The 25828-nt window shown below is 42.1% G+C and overlaps 1 protein-coding gene across 2 annotated transcripts in view; it reads right to left on the bottom strand.

Annotated features, from left to right (window-relative positions):
- The window catches only part of arid3a (AT-rich interactive domain 3A), a 61176-nt gene that overhangs the window by 5917 nt on the left and 29431 nt on the right, over window positions 1–25828 (bottom strand). For both annotated transcript variants that reach the window (XM_020480344.2, XM_031822534.1), the window contains exons 2-7: window positions 18557–19295; window positions 17473–17755; window positions 3700–3772; window positions 1660–1843; window positions 1121–1371; window positions 467–730 (exon numbers count right to left, since the gene is read on the bottom strand). In XM_020480344.2, the coding sequence (XP_020335933.1) occupies window positions 467–730; window positions 1121–1371; window positions 1660–1843; window positions 3700–3772; window positions 17473–17755; window positions 18557–18906 (1405 nt within the window). In that variant the 5' untranslated portion in view covers window positions 18907–19295. The remainder of the gene's footprint in view (window positions 1–466; window positions 731–1120; window positions 1372–1659; window positions 1844–3699; window positions 3773–17472; window positions 17756–18556; window positions 19296–25828) is intronic.

Genomic DNA, 25828 nt, shown 5'->3' with positions numbered 1-25828 from the left:
AAACTCTAGAAAGTTGAGTGAAGTTCAATCTTGTGCTTCTCTCAGTGGGCTGATATTTCTTCTGTGCTCGGGGCTACTGCGAACCCACGCATACGTGCAGTTTAGAGGGAACATTGGTGGCAAACCTGATTAGAAGCACCTTCTGCTCATCGGTTGCTCACCTGTGTTCCCTACAAATGCTGTTTTGAATGAAAAAGCTTTGTACCTACACACTGAAGAAGGCTGAAAAGCTGAAACATCTGTGTATGCTAATCCCTAATGAAGTGAAAATAATAAAATAAAGTAGAAAAATGAATTAAGCTGTATGCAACATCTTTTTGAATGCGAACCCATCACACCTTTAATATTAACTATACTAAGAAATCATTTATTTTACTGAAGGGAAGCAATGGTGGACCAATCTTGGTACTTTCGAATCAAATTTAACATTATTTAAAGTGCATTTAAAAATGGCAACAGGCTCTACCTTGGTTGTTGATGCGGATGTTCATGGGTATCTGGGCAGTCCTGGCCAGCAGATTGTGCTGCAGCGCTCTCTGCAGCAGCCGCTGGTGCTTCTCAGCAGGTAGGGCAATCTTCTTCTCCGGGGGCTCACCTGCCTCCAGTCTGTCCCTCAGCTGCTCTAGAGCAGCTAACTGGGCCGCTGCTGCCTGCACTGCCACCGAATTACCAACCAGAGGGTGCCTGGACATGAAGCCCAAGCCGGACACAGGCTGGTCACCCTCCTCTTCTACAGGGGAGAGGGGAGACGGAGAGGTTTAGAGCAGGGTAGTTTTGGTCTAGGATGTGGTAGCTCTTCAAATTAAGTATCTGTTGTAATGATGTTATGGGTTACTGTTCACTTCAACCGTTCTGTGATAAGTATGAACCCTCCCAACCTTCATTGTGTTCACGTTCACTTCAATCGTTGGCTTTATTCATGTCAGTGATATGAATGAACCCACCTTTTAAATTTGTTTATTTTAAAAATACAAAATACATTTCCTCATCTCAATGCAGAATAATTGTCCTTTAAAGATATCTGAGTATAGCAAAACACCTTTCGATCCATCAATACTGTTCATCATTGGCTAGAAGAGTGCATACAAAGTTCAAAACCCCAACCCTTCCTTTTATGTACCTTTCTTGATTTTTTGGATGGGAGTGAGAGAGTGGCCTCCGTTGGTGGCCACGTTCATCCCCATGTTCTGCATGGACATCTTGGGGGAGGACAGCATGGTGGGGGTCCCATTGGGGGAGTAGGTGAAGAGTGAGCTGCCGAAGCTCTGCCGGCGGCCCTCCCGTCGGTTACAGTCGATAGCTGCCTGGAGCTCGTTGGGGTTGCTGAGGCTCCTCTTGTCACATTCGTATGGATACAGGTACTTCATGTACCTGTGAAAAAGATATTTTAGTTGGTATTGGGATAATTTTATGAAATATGAAACTATTTGAAAAACACAGTATTACAATGGATAAGTATACCTTGAAACAAGTTTACAAATGATATGGGGGAATGTGTGTGTGTGTTCGGTGTGCATAAGCGTGTGCTCGCATGTGTGTATGTGTGTGTGTGTGTGTGTGTGTGTGTGTGTGTGTGTGTGTGTGTGTGTGTGTGTGTGTGTGTGTGTGTGTGTGTGTGTGTGTAAGTGTGTGCTTGCGCTTGCGTGTGTGTGTACTCACTGTGTCCTGAGAGTAAAGGCTGCACTGGTAATTGAGGTAGGCAGGTTGAGTCCTTTAGTGATCTCTCTCCACAGCTTCTTGTTGATGACCTCCACCAGGCCTCCCTTCTCTGTCACCAGCTGGTACAGCATGTACAGGTCTAGGACCTGCTTGGCCATGATGGGGATCCTGTTCACAGGGGTTCCTGGAGAAAAGGAAAAGACAATTCACTGCCTGTCACTAACACCATACTCTTTTGCTAGGTTTCCCTTTTGATAAGTTGCCATGGAACTGACTGTGAACTGAGAAAACTTTCTAGTGGTCTGAAACATTTGAATGCTTCAGGAGTACAAAAATATATTCAGAAATGTCATGTTCTATATTCTGGGTTGGACAGTAACTGATTAAATGTAATCAGTTACATGTAATCGGATTACCAAAAAAACTAACTAATCATCTACATTACAAGCAAAAAAATAATAATACATTATGACACACTTGTTTTATCATTGACACTCAATTCAGCACTGACAAAAAGGCGCAAGTTTATGCTTGTTTACACCTGAGCGATCACTATGATGACACACCAAATGCATTTGATGGATCCTTTTTGTCTTCTTCTAATGCCTCTTATTTATTTACATTTGATATTTAACCTTTATTTAACTAGGCAAGCCAATTAAGAACAAATTCTTATTTACAATGATGGCCTACCCCCAGCCAAACCCTAACCCGGACCGTGATGGTCCAATTATGCACCGCCCTATGGGACTCCCAATCATGACTGGTTGTGATACAGCCTGGAATCAAAGCAGGGTCTGTAGTGACGCCTCTAGCACTGAGATACATACAGTGCCTTAGACTGCTGAGTAATAATAAAGTAAGGGGAAAGTAATCATAAAGTAACTGAAAGTAATCAAATTATGTTACTGAGTTTGCGTAATCCAAAAGTTACATTACTGATTACAATTTGACAGGTAAGTAGTAACTGTAACAGATTACATTTAGAAAGTAACCTACCCTACCCTGGTTCTACGGTATTGTTTTCCTATGGAGAGTAACACACCTTTTCATAGCACACAATAATTCAATACATTATCAATTGTCAATGCCATGTCTGTTTTGTTCTTGTTATAGTATTGAGTCTTATTGTGCTTTAAAAAACATGACTTATTTTTATAATTCTGAAAGAAAGCTTTGGAGAGAAAAAACAGGAAAATGTTTTCAATTCCCTATATTGTACCTAGAGGGCAGTGTCCAATTCTTTGAGCAACTAAGCACGCAGACCAGCCCAGACATTTTTTGAGGGCACAGTGTATAGAGTAAACATACCCTAAACACCCAATACTGGATTTTCCACACTGACTATCTTAACATAATAATATTTATTACTATTACCTTCAACATGTTGGTCTTATATTTCCAAAGTAGAACTAGTTTGTGAATCAAAATCATACAATGTGCTGTTTGCCTGAGGGCACACACTTAACGTGTTGTGAAATGTAATGTAATGTTTTTAATTGTATATATCTGCCTTAATTTTGCATGACACCAGGAAGAGTAGCTCTAATGGGCAACCAGAATAAATACAAATAGAGTCTGACGAAGTGACGATCATTAATAAAAGATGCAAATGCTGAACCAAACCAAACACCATAACTTAACGGAGCTACATAAAAACTCTGGCGCCTAAACATATACCTAAATACATTCCTAAGTTGATACATGCAGTCTCATGTACGCTTTAGTTTTAGACGAGCTGGGAACAGTGAAGGCTTGGCCGACCATAAAGCAATCATCTGCAAATGAATAAAGATCCACCCACGGAGGTGAAAGCTGAGAGTTTTGTTTCCTATGTCAGTGAAGGGGGGAGGGGCGGGGGCAGGTGGCTAGAGAACACAACAGGGCCTCTCAGTACTAACCCACCAAGGCAAACAGTGAAATCTCTATCGAGTCATGTCTTTTATTTGTATTAATGTGGCTCTGCTGCATGAGATACTGGGACAGAAAGGTACAGTCCTGTCTTGTATATCCGCCACTCCTTTTACAATACTCGCTCACCTCTCTTTTGCATGAAGCTGAATAGGTCATCCAGAAACTCTTTTCTCTTTGGGTCTCCATCTAGTTCGTAGAGCTGGAGAGGAGTGGAGAAGAGGGGGAGAGATAAAAACAGGTTACAGCTGGGAGTAGATTACCAAGGGGGGTTGAAAACTATTATTGCACCAAAATGGAGGATGGAGCCTCAGCTTTAGAATGCTATTAAGTCGAGAGAGGACGTCTAGTATGATGAAAACCTGATGTGGCCCAGCTGCTATGGCCGAGAGCTCCGGAAAGTTTAGTGAAAATTAACAGTAAAAGTGAAGCACATGGCTCAGGGGAATACAGTGGGCTATTGTGGTAACTTAAATTGCGGTATGAAGATTGTTCACAACAAAGATTGATTCACACTCGCTGGTGTGGAGAGTATCTTTTGACTGACTAGCTTGTCAAACAAAAGTGTAGTTTACAAATCAAACCAATAATGTATAGCTGAGGCGGAAGAATACATTTTTTCATCATTGGGTTTTAATTCTCTCTGAAATGACATATACCAAACTAAAATATAAATGCAACATGTAAAGTGTTGGTCCCATGTTTCATGAGCTGAAATAAAAGATCCCAGAAATACACATAAAATGCTTTAACTCTCTCAAATTTTGTGCACAAATTTGTCTCCATCCCTGTTGGTGAGCATTTTTCCTTTGCCAAGATAATCCATCCACCTGACAGGTGTGGCATATCAAGAAGCTCCTGAGTGGGCTCTCGCGTGGCACAGCGGTTTAAGGCACTGCATCTCAGTGCTAGAGGCATCACTACAGACACCCTGGTTCAAATCCAGGCAGTATCATAACTGGCTGTGATTGGGAGTTCTGGTAGGCTGTCATTGTAAATAAGAATTTGTTCTTAACTGAATGTCAGAAACCATCTCAGGGAAGCTCATCTGCATGCTCGTCGTCCTCTCCAGGGTCTTGACCTGACTGCAGTTCGGTGTGTGGGCAAATGCTCAGCATTCGATGGCCACTGGCATGATGGAGAAGTGTGCTCTTCACAGATGAATCCTAGTTTAAACTTTCCCGGGCAGATGGCAGACAGCGTAGAGTGTATGGCGTTGTGTGGCCGAGCGGTTTGCTGTTGTCAACGTTGTGAACAGAGTGCCCCATGGTGGCAGTGTGGTTATGGTATGGGCAGGCATAAGCTACGGACAACAAACATAATTGCATTTTATCGATGGCAATTTGAATGCACAGAGATACCGTGACGAGATCCTGAGGCCCATTGTCGTACCATTCATGACCTCATGTTTCAGCATGATAATGCAGGGCCCCATATTGCAAGGATCTGTACACAATTCATGGAAGCTGAAAATGTCCCAGTTCTTCCATGGCCTGCATACTCACCAGACATGTCACCCATTGAGCATGTTTGGGATGCTCTGGATCAACGTGTACAACAGCATGTTCCAGTTCCAGACAATATCCAGCAACTTTGCACAGTCATTGAATAGGAGTGGGACGACATTCCACAGGCAACAATCAACCGCCTGATCAACTCTATGTCTCTATGTGAATGAGATTTGTTGCGCTGCATGAGGCAAATGGTGGTAACACCAGATACTCACTGGTTTTCTGATCAACACCCGTACTTCTTTTTGTAAGGTACAGTATCTGTGACCAACAGATGCATATCTGTATTCCCAGTCATGTGAAATCCATAGATTAGGGGATAATTAATTTATTTCAATTGACTGATTTCCTTACATGAACCGTAACTCAGTAAAGACTTTGAAATTGTTGTATTATGCGTATATATTTTTGTTAAGTGCACAAGATGCTTCATCAAAGCAACAGTTCGGCCAGAGCACACAATGCAGAACTCTAGTCTTGTTCTGGACTTGGGAGTACTTAATGCAGGCTCTTGCTGTGTAATCACAAACAGGCGATTCTCTTTGTGGCATTTAGCGCCCATTAGTGATGCCAAGCTGCAGTTAGATCTTATTATCAGAAGGATGGGGGGCTGGATGACGAGGCGGTGGAGGGGTGGTAATAAATGTAGGGCTGGAGGCAAGGCCAGTCTTAATTACAGGATGCATGCATTTCGAGGAGTGCCGAGCCATAAATCTTCAAAATGCTCTCTCTCACTTTCTCTCACTCACAGAAGTTCCAAAAGAATAAAGACATTTCAAATGCCATATTATGTCTATATACAGTGTTGTAACGATGTGCATATAGTTAAAATACAAAATGGAAAACATCTTACTGCTGTGATGGCACACTGTGGTATTTCACCGAATAGATTTTAAAAATATTTTATTTAACCTTTATTTAACTAGGCAAGTCAGTTAAGAACAAATTATTATTTACAATGAAGGCCTACACCGGCCAATATTGGAGTTTGTCAAAATTTGATTTCTTTTCGAAATCTTTGTGGGTCTTTGTAATCTGAGGGAAATATGTGTCTCTAATATGGTCATACATTTGCAAGTTAGTAAGCACAGCTCAGTTTCCACGCCATTATGTGAGCAGTGTACACATAGCCTATCGTGTCGAGAGCCAGGTCTGCCTACGGCGGCCTCTCTCAATAGCAAGGCTATATTCACAGTCTGTACAAAGTAAAAGCTTTTCTTAATTCTCACCCCCTCACTTAGAGACCCCTCTAACCCCCTCATTCTAACTCCCACCTACACACCCCACTAACCCCCAACTACACACCCCTCTAACCCCCTCATTCTAACTCCTACCTGTACACCCTACTAACCCCACCACATACCCCTCTAACCCCCTCATTCTAACCCCCCCCCCCCCCCGACATCACTCTGGCAGAACACATCTGTTTATCTGGGACTTGTGGAGTTTGGGGATACGGGTTCACATCAACTTAAATCTATAGTACACACACTGATAGGGTGTCGACCGTCTCCTTGTGTGCGACTGTCTCACAAAGAGCTGTGTCAATGAGCAAAACGTTGGCAGTGAGCATAAACCTCGTTACATACATGCCACTACTGAGGAGTTTTACGTGTTTCTGAGTGATAGAAAAGTAGGCAGGCGTTTTAGAGTGAACTTTAAGAAGCAGGGAGTTTCAGTGTGAGCAGGTTTCCTGCCAGCACAGATTTCATTAGATCCACCCAGAATGTTACAATGTGAAATGGCCAACAGATAGTCAAAGACACTACTTCAATGCATTGCCTGTGTGTGTGAGCTGCATAAAACGTTTGAGCAAGCTTTGTTCAGGCTGCTGTTTATGACTTCATGTTTCTTTGTTCGTGTCTCATGGACCATTGATACAAGATCTGCAACGTATTCATTTCTGAATGCTTTAACTATGCAGGTCAAGCTTGTTGTTTGCCTGTTGGGTGAAACACACACAAAAATCTGTTTCATGTCAAACATGAATAATTCCAGCACAAGTAGTCACGGTTACTCAGAGGTTGCGAAAAACAACAGCTATCGGAGTCCCATGCGAGTCATCCAGGCACCTCGCAACAAGTGTCACGTAGCACTTAATTGGGCCTAGCTATTGAGCCCTGTCCCCACATGGACATTGAGAGGGGATCGCATGGAGCTGGTGTGTCACACGAGCTGTTGCCTATGAAACACACCCATCCTTTCACACCTGCCAGGGCTGACTGACACACACACACACACACACACACACACACACACACACACACACACACACACACACACACACACACACACACACACACACACACACACACACACACACACACACACACACACACACACACACACACACACACACACACAGGAGGGCAGTGGGGGAGGGGAGAGAGAGGCCAGGAGGGGGATGGGAGGAAGCGAGCATGCAGCTTGACTTCACCGGTGTGAGGGGGTGCTGTATATGGAGTGTGAACCTGGGCACATGATCTCTCTTATTCAAATAGTGTATAGTTCCTAGCTGGGTCTCTCCCATGCTAGTTTGTTGCGTTTTCACACGCTTATCAAGTGAACAAGGACAATTCAACAACAAAATGTGGCGCAGACTGCTCCCTTTGACTCATTATCACACTCATACTTTGATTTCCAACTCAAAGAGATATAAAACCACAGCACCACCTAAGAAACCACAGTAATGGCAAAGCATCGCAGTGAGAAGAGGTATCTAGCTCCTGCTATGCTGGGTGACTTTGCTAGCTTACTAAATATGTATTGAATTAAAGGAGCAACTGTTCAGTATTTATAATTTGTGATTGGTGTGTAGAAACAGATAAGCCATGATTTGTGTCGAGCATTATACCACGCGGTTACCATATATGTTTCACAACCAGCCTACATTTCTTTATTAGAAAAAATAGCTCATAATGCTATTTAGGTCCACATTATTGGAATTTCACTACTTGCCTTCTTGAGAAGATTTCCATTCAAGGGGAAAATCAAGTCAAGTTTAAAGTATGTAAATAAAATAAACCCCAACCTCTACTTTTTTTTGTAAATGGATGTTTCTCTTTTGTAGTGTGAATACATTAGCACAGTAAGAATGAACACGGTTCACACCTGTGGATGGTCAAGAGCAGTTCTACTCTCTATTTGAATGAGCCTGAAACTAGTCGGACAAAAAAAAGTTATATTTTTGTCTTCCCTGTTTGTCTCTACCCTCTTTCTACACCCCATACATCATACTGTTGTAACACATTACCAACCTTCACACCACCACCAGTTCGTTATTTTAAATGTCGAATAGCTGAGAAAATGTTCTGAAATTTTCATTTGAGATTTATCTGTACTTTTACTGAGAAAACAAATACATAAACCTCTTCAAAGACATTTTGTCTTGTTTTCAAACCTGAAAACAAATTCAGCCTTTCTACATTTACATTTTAGCAGACACACTTATTCAGAGCAACTAGGGTTAAGTGCCTTGCTCAAGGGCACAATGCGCTTAACCACTAGGCTACCTGAGCACTATACCTAGAGACAGAACCACTGTTGAACATGGCACAACACATTTTAAAAAAGGTGCACTATGTAGAAATCGCTCCCCCATTTCCTGGTTGCTAAAATTAAAATATTTAGTGTCATTTTAGTTTATGTGACAAACAAGCAAAAGAAGTATAGTGTAGAGAGTCATTGTACCATCTAAACAGCTAAGAAATATCTTTTCAACAACCAAAAATATTGTACTTTCAGCTGGTGTACAAAACCGAAAGTAAAATAATCCAAAACTAAACGTAAGAATGGGAAGCTTCATAGACTTGCTTTCAGAATGACAGATCTATAACTCACATTTCTATGTGAATTTGGTTGGGTCGCCCACAAAGCTACACATCCTGACTGAATTCCTGACTTCATAATCCAAGATTCACCTAATGGATAGTGGGTTGGGACAGTATCAAAAGATTTAGACGTAAGAAAATACTCAGAGAAGCAAAAACAAAGCTGTTCCTCCCAGTGAGTATTGCAGCATTTTCTAAGAACTGAAGGGAGATTGGAGAGGATTGTAAAAAAAATAAAAACGAACTGCTTTGCTTGGATTAAGAGTAATATGGTGATACACAATGCAAAGGGTAGCATAGCAAGTGTAATATGTTTGAATTCTGTCAATTAATGGAGTCAATGAAAGAATCCTGCATAGGGCCAACGTCAAAGTAATAATCATGTCTTTCATTGGATATATTTACAGTTGATGTGAAAATAGAGTGAACACCACTTGACGATACAAGACATGGAAATAGAATGAACACTATTCAATGACATGTATCCCATTCCCACTAACCTCAGCTGTTCTTACAGTACATACAGCCTGTATAGACTTTGATAAGAATGTGGAACAGTTGGCAGCTTGTGAGAGCGTCTAGATTGCTAACTGTATGACGATGTATTAAGGGCCTAACCTAACTACACAGTCTAATGAATAGTATCAAGTTTATAAATGCCAAAGAAGGTAGGGCGGAACTTTGAGCAAGCTGCAGTTTCACATGTGAGCAATGTGAGTGGATGGGGAAATGTTTGATTGGCACGAACAAGAACAGGCTCTAAGAAGACAACATCACCTAACCAAACAAACTGGTCCCAGTGCCTGCGTTACCAAACAGGACCGGCAGACAATCTGAAGGGAACAGAAGACATGTCTGGCGAGAAAGGCTCTGGTTGTTAGCAGAGTGTCAATCAGAATGATTGATAACCTTGGCTATGAGGGTGATGGATAACGACAGCCCAGATCACGTCCCCTCCACCCTCAGCAGCCCTTTCCATGTGGCTCTTTAGGGAAGGAGATGTCCTGGTCAGTTAACACTAGTTATCACAGCCACAAAGTCAAAATTGGCTATATCGTATAAATTCCTGAAATGTTCCTCATAAGGTTAGCAGTGTGGTTAAGGTTAAGTTTAAAACCAGATTTTAATTAAGATAATTGTCAAAATAGGTGGGGTTTAGCCATAATTTTGTGGCTGTGGTAACTAGTGACATCTGCCCTGGTTGTGTTAGCCGGGCCATCCAGATCAATAGGTTGGATGGGTAAAACATTTAACCTGTGCTAACCCTTGATCATAGGGCACCCACAATTGTCCCAGCCAGCGTTGTAAGGCCGTCATTGTAAATAAGAATTTGTTCTTAACTGACTTGCCTAGTTAAATAATGGTTAAATATATATATATTTTTAAATAAAATAAAATTGTCCTCTCCTTGTCAGCTGCCATGTTGTGGTACCGACCTGAATTTGTCGAATAGAAACACATTTTTTCATTGCAAAACATTTTCAGTTTGCAGTAAATGGCAGTAAATGTTTTGCAACAGAATCAGCGTAATGAATACACCCCAGGGGGAGTCATGACAATGCCCACTGTCGTGACTTGAATCCTAACCATCTTTCAGAAGATAGGATCAAAACAAGGTGTGGCTGGTTAATCTCACACATCATTCTTTGTATGACGGTCATGCTTATAATGGCTATTGAATTGTACATTTACATTTTCCCCAACTGACATTTTCCCCAATCTATTTCAAATAAGGTGGATTCAGAAATACTAGGTAGTGTGAAACATTATATCTGTGTCTGATCTATTTCCCATTCATTTCTTAAAGAATGCAACCTTTTAATGCCCAAGGCTGATGGAGAACTGTTTCAAGCTATTTCAAGGCGACAGAGCACAAACATGGTCTTTGTAAGGATATGGATGTTTCTATAGATGACTTCTTTCATAGACGTCATAACTTTGTTTGTTGACACTTCAATAGTAACCATTCAATAGTAATCACATTTTTACCAGAGTATTTTGGCACAAGGTTACATTCTAGTCTTTCATACCGTAAGAAGCTTGAGCCTTGTATAGAAATGTACAGATTAAACACAACAAACGACGCAGGTCATCCACAAAGAAAGATATATGGTTTGAGAGGTTGGACTCAGTCTAGCAATGTCAAACATATTTCGTTTTTTTTTTTTTGCTTTAGCCAATAAAGCAAATGCATGTTATATAATCTCAATCCACTCCCTGACAATGTATTAGTTGACAAGTCACGGTTGAATCAAATCACTTTCTGAATAAATACAAAGCTAGGTTTTCCCAGATAACTAAAGACACTGTGTAGATGCCTTGAAACTATACAAAAAAGGCCAAATGCCAAAATGGGAACAGAGAAAAAGAAATGCTGACCTTTATGCAATCATTGTTTACATTCCTGCAACTAGCTACCCCCCTTCAACACCATATTGAGTGCCTGCCAATTTCCAGAATCCCCTTGGCTGCACAGTTCTGACATCAGCTGCACAGCAACTAGATACTGGACACTTTAAAACACTCCACTTCACAGCCAAAAGTCAGTATTCACTACACTTGTACTGCTTGGCTGCTGTTCAAACTGCTCTCTCTCTCCCTCGCTCCCTCCCACACCCTTTAGTTACATCCCTCTGTTTCTCCTTGACTCAACAGGAAGACTTTAATAGGTCTTCCCATGCCACTGTTTGTTTTGTTTAAGCCGTTGTTTTTATGGGATGCCTAGTTCCATTAACCCTGTTCTTTCTTTGTGTTAAAACAAAGTCTGTCACACACCCAAAGGTTCCCCAGGGCACTTCATGGCCGATAGTTTGACGACAGAATTTTTCAACAGACCTTCAGCATATCCTCCAATGATCTGTCGTGCACTGCACACAAATGATTGGGTCACACAAATAAATGCTGTGAGAACTGGATGCAATACATCACTGACTTTGCTTAAGTCTGGATTTTATTCATTTACAGTATCCTCCGTAATTATTATTTTGTCTCTATAGTTCAAAAGTTGGGATTTTAAATCGAACAATGAGGTTAAAGTGAAGACTGTCAGCTTTCATTTATAAAGGACAGCACGTTTATAAAGGACAGCACTTTTTGTATATAGTCCCCACAAATTAGGGGAGCAAAAGCTTTGAGACAAATTCACTTATATGTGTATTAAAGTAGTCAAAAGTTAAGTATTTGGTCCCATATTTGTAGCACACAGTGACTACATCAAGCTTGTGACTCTACACACTTGCTGTATAATTACGTTGTTTCAGATTATTTTGTGCCCAATAGAAATGAATGATAAATAATGTACTGTGTCATTTTGGAGTCACTTTTATTGTAAATAAGAATAGAATATGTTTCAATACACTTCTACATTAATCTGGATGCTACCGTGAATATGGATAATCCTGAATGAATTGTGAATAAGGAGTTAAAAAATTTTAGACACACAAATATCCCCCCAAAATTCGAAGCTCCCCAATTATTGTAATGGTGAGAGGTTAGCATGTCTTGAAGGTATGATATTTGTGCGTCTAACTTTCTCACACATCATTATTTACGATTCATTCAGGATCATCTGTAATCATGGTAGCATTCACATTAATGTAGAAGTATTTCGAAACATATTCTATTGTTATTTACAATAAATGTGACTCCAAATTGACACAATACATTATTTACCATTAATTTCTATTGGGCACAAAATAATCTGAAACAACCAAATTATACAGCAAATGCATGCAAGTGAACTTGTCCCAATATTTTTGCTTCCCTAAAATGGATGGAATATGTACAAAAAGTTCTGTAATTTCTAAATACTTAACCTGATATGGATGAAGATACCCTAAAATTAAAGCAGTTGCACTTTAACCTCAGTCATTTTTAGATTTCAAATCCAAAATTTTAGAGTAGAGAGACAAAATAAGAAAAAAATGCTTCACTGTCCCAATAATTACGGAGGGCACTATATATCAGGCCAATTGACTTCTTTTGTACGAGCGAATCCTTTTAGGCTACATGGTTTCAGAGGCAAACTGTTTTACAGTGGTTACACCAATAGCAAAAGGCTCGAGTCTATGTAATACAAGGGATGTACCACTTACAGTACATTTGGAAAAAATTCAGACCCCTTGACTTTTTCCACATTTTGTTACACTACAGCCTTATTCTAAATTGATGAAATACACCCCCCCCCCCCCCCCCCCCCCCCCCCCCCCCCCCCCATCAATCTACACACAACACCCCAAAATGACAAAGCAAAAACAGGTTTAGACATTTTTGCAAAAACCAAAAAAGCATTCAGAACCTTTACTCAGTACTTTGTTGAAGAACCTTTGACAGTCTTCTTGGGTATGCCATGATTGTTTTTTATTTTTATTGCAAACATTTATTGCAAAGTTTTTTCTTTGTCATTATGTGTAGATTGATGATGGAAAAAACTATTTAATACATTTTAGAATTAGGCTGTAACATAACAAAATGTGGAAAAAGTCAAGGGGTCTGAAAACTTTCAGAAACCACTGTATAGGTTACAAATTTCAGGAGTGAACATCAAGGAATGCCATCGATATAGGAGTAGTATCAGCAGAATCACGCTGGCGAGTAATCCCAATAAGTGTCACTTTGTGGCATTGTCTCCAATTCATCCTGCATTTCCTGGGGTCACCGCCCTTCCCCCCCATTCCGTGTGTTGGTGCGTGCAAATCAATATTTAATACCAACTCCCTGATAATAATGAGTGCGATACATTTTAAAACAGATACTCTCTTTACTGTCCATCTGTGTTACATCTGCCCTGCTGTTTGTATTTAAAAAACAGGACAGGGTACATCAAAGTCTTTTCTGCTTTGGAGTTTTATAGCCGGAGGATGAATGTGTAATGAAAGGAGAAGGGGTAGGCAATGGACAGTGGGGAGGTCAACACTCTCCACCTCATTTGTGGATGAGCAACAGATTCCCCTTCAACAAAATTACTGTTGTGGTTAGTCAACATCAGGAAATAGGAACATGGTAATTGTCATTCTAAAAGGCCCAAAATTTGAGGTTTCGTCTGGAATTGTGCTATAAAAGTAGGGGCCTGGTGGATTGTCAATTAAGATGCAATTTTTTTTACTGGAGTATTTCTCTGTATGTAAAAACAGCTTGCAATTTATTTTCTCACATTTTTGGAGTTGGACATGTTTGTTACAGAGGTCTGAATGCACGGCATGCTGGGATAATAATTAGTACATGTTTCAAGGTGTTAAAACAAAATACAAGAGGTGAATATGTAAGTCTACACACTACCTGCAGGGTTAATGAGCTGCAGGGGGTAAAGCCAGTTCTGAACACAACAAACAAGACTGTAAATTAAACATGGGAGGTAAAACATAGAGTTTACCCTCTGGTGATTGAGCACCAAGCTGCTTCTGAAATGGCACCGTATTCCCTACACAGTGCACTACTTTCTGGCCAAAAGCAGTACACTATATTTTTATTTTGACAGGGAAGACATATTGAGACCTAGGTCTCTTTTCCAAATGCACCCTGTATAACAAGATATAAAATACACATTAAACTAACACCCCCCCCAAAAAAGATAAATATATATATATATACACACACAGTGCATTCAGAAAATATTCAGACCCCTTGACCTTTTCCACATTTAGTTACGTTGCAGAAAAGAACCCGATGGTCACTCTGACAGACCTCCAGATTTCCTCTGTGGAGATGGGAGAACCTTCCAGAAGGACAACCTCTCTGCAACACTCCACCAATCAGGCCTTTATGGTAGTGGCCAGACGAAAGCCACTCCTCAGTAAAAGGCACATGACAGCCCGCTTGGAGTTTGCCATAAGGCACCTAAAGACTCTCAGACCATAAGAAACAAGATTCTCTGATTTGATGAAACCAAGATTGAACTCTTTGGCCTGAATGCCAAGAGTCACGTCTGGAGGAAACCTGGCACCATCCCTACGGTGAAGAATGGTGGTGGCAGCATCATGCTGTGGGGATGCTTTTCAGTGGCAGGGACTGAGAGACTAGTCAAGATCGAGGGAAAGATGAACGGAGCGAAGTACAGAGAGATCCTTGATGAAAACCTGCTCATGAGCGCTTAGGACCTCAGACTGGGGCGAACATATACCTTCCAACAGGACAACGCAGAAGTGGCTTCAGGACAAGTCTCTGAATGTCCTTTTCATACATTTGCAAAAAGGTATAAAAACCTGTTTTTGCTTTGTCATTATGGGGTTTATGGAGTCTAATTACTTTCCGAATGCACTATATATATATATATATATATATATATATATATATATATATATATATATATACACACATACACACACACACACACCACAAATAGTAAATAGGGTGACATTTTGGACAGTGCTGATCAGTGGAAGTAGGCTGGAAGTAGGCTAGCCCAGAAAGCACCAGATTCTCGTGTCATGTTATTGTGATAACGAACGGGTATGATGACCTCTGCCTTATCAGATGTTGAACTGTAACAGATACATGTAGGCCTACAGGTTGGGAGAAAGAAAAGAAAAAGATCCTCCCTCGTGTTTGATGGAGTAAACAACAGTGAATGGAAAGAGGTCCGGGTAGTAATAAAAGAAGTGCTGCCATAACAAAATATCAGGGGGCAGGTGTATGTACAGGCGCCAGGGGGTAGGGATGGGTGTCACTAAAATAACACAGCTCAAATGGCACTCTACCAGGGGCAAATCAGTTTCGTTGGCAAAAAAGTATCCACTGCTGGTATAATTTGATATCCACCCAACGAATCCTTTTTGTAATTCAGCTGCCTCCTTATGCCGCCGGCAGATATCTTCTATCAGTGGCTACTGGCAACCTGCCTCGCCTCAATTTTGATTAATTGATGACCACATTTTTAATCAGACCTCCGTCCCCACCACATGGGGGCTAATTTAGTCTGACCTTTCCACATGGCCAGGTTTGGCTAAAGGCAGCTATACACTGGCTGTCATTTAGCACTTACCTGAATGTCTAGTTTTTAATGCAGGGCTTACATTTCTATTTGGAATGGTTCCAACTGACAGACTGATAGAGACATGCAACATTTCTGAGAGGGTCTGGGTCCTGAATGGCCAGATTAGCACTCTCCCTCAGGCACATTCCAACTGCCTCCACCCACCTGCCCAAAATAAATGGTACAGTCTTAACCCCTTCCTCCCCATAGAGAAACACACGCCAGACCATCACAGCACTTCTACTCAGCTACTATCAACAAGAAAACACATTTAACATGTGTTTGTTTAACATAAAAATGAAGGTGGAAAATACATAAAGTTTGAGTTACAGAGTTCCGTGTGGGGGGGAATTATGCAGAGAAATAAACTGAATTCCGCAGTGAGTCATTAACATTGGATTGCGTAACATTATCTGAATGGAACTCTCTTTTTTTAACCTTTATTTAACTAGGCAAGTCAGTTAAGAACTAATTCTTATTTTCAATGACAGCCTAGGAACAGTGGGTTAACTGCATTGTTCAGGGCCAGAATGACAGATTTGTACCTTGACAGCTCAGGGATTTGATCTTGCAACATTTAATTTACTTGTCCAAACGCTCTAACCACTAGGCTACCTGCCGCCCAGTTATTGATTATATAACTGTCAACAATATAATATAGATTCTGGGGTAACCATGATATAACTCAGATTGTTACGGCAACGCTGACATGTCATGATAACATGTGGTAGAACATGCCCAATTCCATACATTTTGCCTTGGGTCTCAACACAGAGACCCATGTACTAAATAATTTCACCAAATACGCAAGTATCAAAATTATATTGTCATTATTACATAACTTTCCCAAAGTCTGTGTAAAAATGACAACATGTGTAGCAAACATTTAACTTGTATTTCCCTATTTTTTTGAAATACCCTGCGGCAGCATTTTACAGAGGCTGGCTTATGTAAAATGTGCATATAGCAGCTAGGTATATTTTGTGGTTGGTTGAACTTTGTTTTCACACAAGAGAAATTATAATTTATGTTTAAATAATGCAATTCACTACCCTTTATCAATAGCTAACCTAACCTTTAGCATTAGCTACAATGGAAACATACATGTATGCAGTGTATTATGTTCTCTTCTTTCTGGTCCACCTCAACATAGCCCTATCGCTATGCTCGAACACAGCTTCTCACAACGGAAATCCTTCACATAAAAACAATCCCACTGTATCTATACAACAATTTCAACAGGGTCTCCAAACCATATCAAAACCAATGCAGTGTTTACAGTAAATATGAGCCTGCTAAGGACGGTTAAAGGTAGACTCAGCAATATGACATCATACACAGCTAGGCGACTTCCTGCTTACATCAACAGCATTCACATTTCCTACGACCCTTTCCAATGTGAGCATGCCTCAAGGGAGGGAGGTTTCAAATTGGAGAGCCGAACTGAAGAGCTAATAGTGGCATTCTTGGCAAATATTGTCTTCCGTTGATGTCTGGAAGCAGGAAGTCATCCCTGCTGTGTATGATGACATCATACAACTGAGTATACCTACCTGCATGTACCTACCCACTATTACCCCCCCCCCCCTACCTGTCTAAACTGCTCTTCGTAAGTCCAGTCTCCGTGGTCCTGGCCGCCCAGCTGGCTGTGGGATCCGTGTGGGGGGAGGATGGCCACTCTGGGTTCCTGGTCTGGGCAGGTCCCGGTGTGGGGCCGGGCCTGCTTCAGCAGCTGGGAGTGGGCGTGCAGCTGACGGTGAGGCAGCAGCAGGGCCAGCGCCTCCCGGCCCGTGGGAAGCCCCTCGTCCACCAGCTCGTCCTCATAGTCCTCCTCCATCTCCCCCTCAAAGTCCTCCTCATCCCACTTCTGCTTTCTGCAGCCGAGAGAAAGAGCCATGCCAGCCACGTTACAACACAGTACACATACTGGTATTTACCAATGTACTGGTGTTTGGGTGACTTGGAATGATCTCCAAAAGTCCTTAAAGCTGCTGGATTTGGTGCCTCTAGGGCAATTCAGGCATATGTTAGAGGGCCTTTTTACTAAAGAATGTGTTTGTTTCATATTATTGTGTTTTGATTTTCATGTTTTGCATTTGCTTTCATGTAGTGTGTAATTGATGAGTATATAGATATGTATTGTGTAAATGATGAGTATATAGATATGTATTGTGTAAATGATGAGTATATAGATATGTATTGTGTAATTGATGAGTATATAGATATGCGTTGTGTAATTGTTGTTTATTGATGTGTTGGACATGGTCGTCATTGTAAATACGAATTTGTTCTTAATTGACAGACCTGTATAAATAAAAGGTAAAACATTTAAATTAAACTTATGTAAGCACTCGTGAAATAACGAGGGCAATGATTATTTTGATGGAAAGCTAGCTAACAGACTATTGAAACTTTAAAAAGGTGTTGCGTGACATAGGCTAGGCTAAAAGGTAAAGATTGGGAACATTTTAATAAACTTACAAAGGTCAAACAAAAGCCTAGACCAGAGCAAAGCACCCAGTCAGACTTTCAAGGTTAGTCATTTAGCAGACACTCTTATCCAAAGTGATTTATTAGGGTTAAGTGCCTTGCTCAAGGCTTGGGGATTCAAACTAGTGACCTATCGGATACTGGCCAGGTATAAGCATGTATAAGCATGTGGCAGTCCTACTCACATCATCTCCTCTTCCTCAGAGCCCATCATATCTTTGTACTGCTCCCCTTCCTCCTCCTCATCATCATCCTCTTCTTCCTCGTCCTCTCCCCCGCAGCTGCGCTCTGACATGGGGCTGTCTGAGGCCCTCTGCAGCCCGGCCGCCACCGCCCTCATGGCTGCCAAGGCCGCCATCTGGGCGTGCTCTGACTCCGGGGTGGGGCTTCCCATCAGCTGGTCCCCAACGCCAGCGGTGGTCCGGCCGTGACCCTGCGGAGAGCCGTCCTGCTGCAGCTGCTGTTGCTCCAGTTCCATCAGCAACTTGGCCCTCTGCTGCCTGTGCAGGTTCTCCATCACGGCTTGAAGCTTCATCTCAAGGGAAAGTGATGCACCGGCCGGGGGTCTCCTTCCCCTCCTCCCCCTGAATAGCTCCAGACACAGGGGCTGGTGGGGGCTGCCGCCTCACTAAGTCCTGATGCTGAGGGGCTGGATGAAATGCCTGACCAGCTAACTCAGAGGCAGGAACGCTCTCTTGATGGGTAGCTAAGTTAGGTCCTCGAAGAGCGGGAGGGGTTCTTAGAGCAATGAAACATTCACTCGGACACTGTCCACAGCTCCCGAGCCAGAAGTCTCTAGTACTGTTTCTCTGTGCAGGGAAGGGAAGGCCAGTGGAGAGTCCCTGTGAGCGCCGTACTTAGGCACTAGCGGCTGAAGTGGTGGAAATCTCTATGTGGACCACACCGTAATGGCTTTACCAGGGCCTGTGGGAAAGAGATGAACGTGAGAAAAAGCTCTAGCCACTGCTTCAACATTGTTTCTCATGTCGGTTAGCCAATATGGTTGGTTGGTTGCAGACAGTCTACATGCTTTCAGTTGATGTGTCAAATTCAAAAAGTATTCAAAGAGAAAGTAAAAATAGTAACAAGTGTGTTACATAGATAAACAATTTTCTATATTTCCCTCTCTTTTTTGTTGAATTTTACCCCCTTTTTCTCCCCAATTTCGTAGTGTCCAATTATTAGTAGTTACTATCTTGTCTCATCGCTACAACTCCCATATGGGCTCAAAGTCATGCATCCTCCGAAACACAACCCCAACCAAGCCGCACTGCTTCTTAACACAGCGCGCATCCAACCCGGAAGCCAGCCGCACCAATGTGTTGGAGGAAACACCGTGTACCTGGTGACCTTGGTTAGCACGCACTGAACCCAGCCCGCCACAGGAGTCGCTGGTGTGCGATGAGACAAGGATATCCCTACCGGCCAAACCCTCCGTAACCCGGATCTGCCAGTCGCGGCCGGCTGTGACAGAGCCTGGGCGCGAACCCAGAGTCTCTGGTGGTACAGCTAGCGCTGCGATGCAGTGCCCTAGACCACTGCGCCACCTGGGAGGCCCATATTTCCCTTAAATAAAATAAAAAAATAAAAAAGGCTTCTAGCCAATCTATCTATGGGTAGCAGGGTTGACAAGTTATTTGTATTTATTATGGATCCCCATTAGCTGTGGCCAAGGCATGAGCTACTCTTCCTGGGGTCCAGTAAAATTAAGGCAGTTATACAATTTAAAAAAACATTACAATACATTCAGTACAGATTTCACAACACATTAAGTGTGTGTCCACTAAGTGTTATGCTCAACACACTCAGTTTTCCCAACAAAACACCAGAAAATAACCAAAAAGAGTAGAACCAGCGAACTGCTTTCACACTGATTTGACAATTAGATGTTCAATGTTTGTTCTGATTTAGATACATTTTTTAAGGAATAGTTTTACCATATTAAAATGTTACAGGGTTGACCTTAAACCTGAGAGATAAATAGTAATAAATCATTAAATCACATTAAAAAAAATATTCAAATGCATTCATACAGGAAATAAGACTTAAAAAAAAAACTCAAATCTTATTTCCTGCAATTCTATACATTATGCCATTGAGTGAAGGGAAAATGTTGAAGTTTTTAAGCTCATTTCCTGCAATTCTACACATTTCCCATGTCTTATGTTTGTTCAAACCTGAACGTTTTCTGTTTCTGTTTCTGTCTTGGCCCTGTTCTGGTTACGGATCCAAATGAGTATGGCTGAGTTAGAGGATAGATGTATTTGATCCTTTTTTTTTAACATAATTTTTTTTTTTACCTTTATTTTTTTATATTTTTTATTTCACCTTTATTTAACCAGGTAGGCTAGTTGAGAACAAGTTCTCATTTACAACTGCGACCTGGCCAAGATAAAGCATAGCAGTGTGAACAGACAACACAGAGTTACACATAGAGTAAACAATTAACAAGTCAATAACACAGTAGAAAAAAAGGGGAGTCTATATACATTGTGTGCAAAAGGCATGAGGAGGTAGGCGAATAATTACAATTTTGCAGATTAACACTGGAGTGATAAATGATCAGATGGTCATGTACAGGTAGAGATATTGGTGTGCAAAAGAGCAGAAAAGTAAATAAATAAAAACAGTATGGGGATGAGGTAGGTAAAAATGGGTGGGCTATTTACCGATAGACTATGTACAGCTGCAGCGATCGGTTAGCTGCTCAGATAGCAGATGTTTGAAGTTGGTGAGGGAGATAAAAGTCTCCAACTTCAGCGATTTTTGCAATTCGTTCCAGTCACAGGCAGCAGAGAACTGGAACGAAAGGCGGCCAAATGAGGTGTTGGCTTTAGGGATGATCAGTGAGATACAACTGCTGGAGCGCATGCTACGGATGGGTGTTGCCATCGTGACCAGTGAACTGAGATAAGGCGGAGATTTACCTAGCATGGACTTGTAGATGACCTGGAGCCAGTGGGTCTGGCGACGAATATGTAGCGAGGGCCAGCCGACTAGAGCATACAAGTCGCAGTGGTGGGTGGTATAAGGTGCTTTAGTGACAAAACGGATGGCACTGTGATAAACTGCATCCAGTTTGCTGAGTAGAGTGTTGGAAGCAATTTTGTAGATGACATCGCCGAAGTCGAGGATCGGTAGGATAGTCAGTTAGGGTAAGTTTGGCGGCATGAGTGAAGGAGACTTTGTTGCGGAATAGAAAGCCGACTCCTGATTTGATTTTCGATTGGAGATGTTTGATATGAGTCTGGAAGGAGAGTTTACAGTCTAGCCAGACACCTAGGTACTTATAGATGTCCACATATTCAAGGTCGGAACCATCCAGGGTGGTGATGCTGGTCAGGCGTGCGGGTGCAGGCAGCGAACGGTTGAAAAGCATGCATTTGGTTTTACTAGCGTTTAAGAGCAGTTATAGGCCACGGAAGGAGTACTGTATGGCATTGAAGCTCGTTTGGAGGTTAGATAGCACAGTGTCCAAGGACGGGCCGGAAGTATATAGAATGGTGTCGTCTGCGTAGAGGTGGATCAGGGAATCGCCCGCAGCAAGAGCAACATCATTGATATATACAGAGAAAAGAGTCGGCCCGAGGATTGAACCCTGTGGCACCCCCATAGATACTGCCAGAGGACCGGACAGCATGCCCTCCGATTTGACACACTGAACTGTGTCTGCAAAGTAATTGGTGAACCAGGCAAGGCAGTCATCCGAAAAACCGAGGCTACTGAGTCTGCCGATAAGAATATGGTGATTGACAGAGTCGAAAGCCTTGGCAAGGTCGATGAAGACGGCTGCACAGTACTGTCTTTTATCGATGGCGGTTATGATATCGTTTAGTACCTTGAGCGTGGCTGAGGTGCACCCGTGACCGGCTCGGAAACCAGATTGCACAGCGGAGAAGGTACGGTGGGATTCGAGATGGTTAGTGACCTGTTTGTTGACTTGGCTTTCGAAGACCTTAGATAGGCAGGGCAGGATGGATATAGGTCTGTAACAGTTTGGGTCCAGGGTGTCTCCCCCTTTGAAGAGGGGGATGACTGCGGCAGCTTTCCAATCCTTGGGGATCTCAGACGATATGAAAGAGAGGTTAAACAGGCTGGTAATAGGGGTTGCGACAATGGGGGCAGATAGTTTCAGAAATAGAGGGTCCAGATTGTCAAGTGCAGCTGATTTGTACGGGTCCAGGTTTTGCAGCTCTTTCAGAACATCTGCTATCTGGATTTGGGTAAAGGAGAACCTGGAGAGGCTTGGGCGAGTAGCTGCGGGGGGGGGGGGGGGGGGGGGAGCTGTTGGCCGAGGTTGGAGTAGCCAGGCGGAAGGCATGGCCAGCTGTTGAGAAATGCTTATTGAAGTTTTCGATAATCATGGATTTATCGGTGGTGACCGTGTTACCTAGCCTCAGTGCAGTGGGCAGCTGGGAGAAGGTGCTCTTGTTCTCCATGGACTTCACAGTGTCCCAGAACTTTTTGGAGTTGGAGCTACAGGATGCAAACTTCTGCCTGAAGAAGCTGGCCTTAGCTTTCCTGACTGACTGCGTGTATTGGTTCCTGACTTCCCTGAACAGTTGCATATCGCGGGGACTATTCGATGCTATTGCAGTCCGCCACAGGATATTTTTGTGCTGGTCGAGGGCAGTCAAGTCTGGAGTGAACCAAGGGCTATATCTGTTCTTAGTTCTGCATTTTTTGAACGGAGCATGCTTATCTAAAATGGTGAGGAAGTTACTTTTAAAGAATGACCAGGCATCCTCAACTGACGGGATGAGGTCAATGTCCTTCCAGGATACCCGGGCCAGGTCGATTAGAAAGGCCTGCTCACAGAAGTGATTTAGGGAGCGTTTGACAGTGATGAGAGGTGGTCGTTTGACTGCGGCTCCGTAGCGGATACAGGCAATGAGGCAGTGATCGCTGAGATCCTGGTTGAAGACAGCGGAGGTGTATTTGGAGGGCCAGTTGGTCAGGAGGGAATTTAACTAGGGAAGTAAGTTAATTAAGAACAAATTCTTATTTTCAATGACGGCCTATTAACAGTGGGTTAACTGCCTTGTTCAGGGGCAGAACGACAGATTTGTACATTGTCAGCTTGGGGATTCGATCTTGCAACCTTTCGGTTACTAGTCCAACACTCTAACCACTAGGCTACACTGCTGTCTAAAGAACGTGAAAAGCACCCTATTCGTGGAACGACCCATAAGTCAGACATATTTTGTTTCAGTCAGAAATGCAAATTTAAGGGGGAAATCTATGGCACTCATGACTGAACAGGTCTGGTTTACATGACTTCTATGCAGAGCATGTTCTAGGATGACCATGATCTTTTTGTACTATTCTCAAGTGACTCACACCACAGCAATTCATAAGAGGGCATGTCAAACTTGGCATGACTGTAAGCTAGAAAGAACTAGCACATGCTATAAGGGGAAAGGTCTACATTTCGATTGAATAAGACCTGGGTCATATCTAGGTCAGAAAAAAGATAAGCTTAACACAGTGTTCTCGAATCAATAGCACACACTGACAGGGATATGAAGACACATTCTCCAAGCAGGTGTTGAACAGACTAGGTTGCCTCTGAAATGACACCCTGGCTAGCCTATAACTATAATGCACTACTTTTGACCCTAGGCCTATGACTCCAGCCATGATAGTGTTCATGATGCTTCTCTACTCACTGGCAAAAGAAAAACGGCACTGGCAAAACGTGTCACTTCCATGGGCTTGTGTTTCAGAAGACGTGCAAGAAATAACCACAAGATGAGCAGTTTTATTAGTAGAGGTGAGTCATTCAATATCGACTCACTCAATATTATTTTCTGGCACAGAGAGCAACTATGTCACTCCAGTTGTTGGATCCATATAGTAGCAATATGACATCATATCATATTGTATCGGCTTTTATTGCACTATGGTAACAAGACTATTGTCTGTTCATTGCAACCATAAAACAAGACATTTACATTTTAGCATATTCTGGTCTGTAAGATTACAGGCTATGGACCAAAAATGCTATGTTGATATTACATTTAAAATAATATCAAGTTAAACAGACATGATGAATCATCCAACAGTCGGATGCATTGCACCATAATTATTTATCTTATGCCAAGTTGCTGCACCCAATGTTTCACAATAACATTTCATAAGCCAGTGATTAAGCTTCACGACAGTGGTTTTCAACAATGGTGCACAAAATGTGCTTCCCTATATTTGGAAATATTCCATGACAGACAGACCATGGCAGAACAGCAAACTAGTTTCCTGTTCCTTAACAAAATACATTTAGTCGGGGGAGGTGTTTGTGGTTCCTCTGCTTCAAATGCCTTTTTTGGTGTCAACACCTGTGATTTTCCACAGAAATGGCAAGATACAGCAAGGAATGAGGACTATGTGTTAGGTCATTGATTCATCATTCTGATTGGGACTGTATGTGTTAGGTCATCCATTTATCATTCTGAATGTTAATAGGGAACATTGAAGCATTGCATCATATGAATCACCATTATATCAACAACTTTGGGACTATGTTGTTTATGTCTATGATTCATGTGATGGTATAATTGCTGATGATGTCATGACTAATTCAGTTTCTAACGCCAAGACTAATGGGCTGAAAAATAGGTTTCTAGCCATGGACAGAAAAAACAAGCCTGATCACATTGGAATTATATTTTCTCTGTGTTATGCAATACTGATGTGTAGTGTGGTAAGCATTGTAGAGCAAACAAGCTACTTTGCATCACAGGTAGACGCAACCCACTGGTGGTGAACGGCCAGGGCGAATTGAGTAACTTCACTACACTACACACAATGTGAACCACAACCTTAAGTCAACCACTTTATCATTGCAACCCGTTTACATTTCATATGACTTTCCTCTCAAATGTCTTTCGGCTTCAAACCAAAGCAATGGACACCTATAAGTGATCTGACCTTATGGTTATTGGTGTAGGCTAGATGAAACTGGATGAGGGGGAGCTGTCATGAAGCCAATCTAGTGGACAGACGGTTTAAATGAAGGATAAGGGACGAATTATGAGTTATTGGGTTAATCCTTTACTTACCTACTGGCACAGAGACTGAGGGAGGGGTGAGGGTGGAAGATTGCAAGGTCTGAACAAACAGGACAAAGAGATAAGGAAAGCGCTAAGGGTCTAATTCCAAAGGGATAAAGGGTCTCTGCCACCTCACATAATGGGTGCTCCAATACTCAACTATAGTCTCCTAAAGAATAAACAAGACCAGTACAGAGCATTGAAATTGTGCATTGGTAACGTTTGAAATGTGCAGTGTATATTTATGCCGGTAATGGACAGAAAAGAGCAAGTTGAGTTTGGAAGTGTATAGGGATCTCTCCAACATACAGTGGGGAGAACAAGTATTTGATACACTGCCCATTTTTGCAGGTTTTCCTACTTACAAAGCATGTAGAGGTCTGTAATTTGTACCATATGTACACTTCC

Source organism: Oncorhynchus kisutch, linkage group LG4 (genome assembly GCF_002021735.2).
Source record: "Oncorhynchus kisutch isolate 150728-3 linkage group LG4, Okis_V2, whole genome shotgun sequence".
Lineage (NCBI taxonomy): Eukaryota > Metazoa > Chordata > Actinopteri > Salmoniformes > Salmonidae > Oncorhynchus > Oncorhynchus kisutch.
This window is presented reverse-complemented; position numbering and strand designations above follow the sequence as displayed.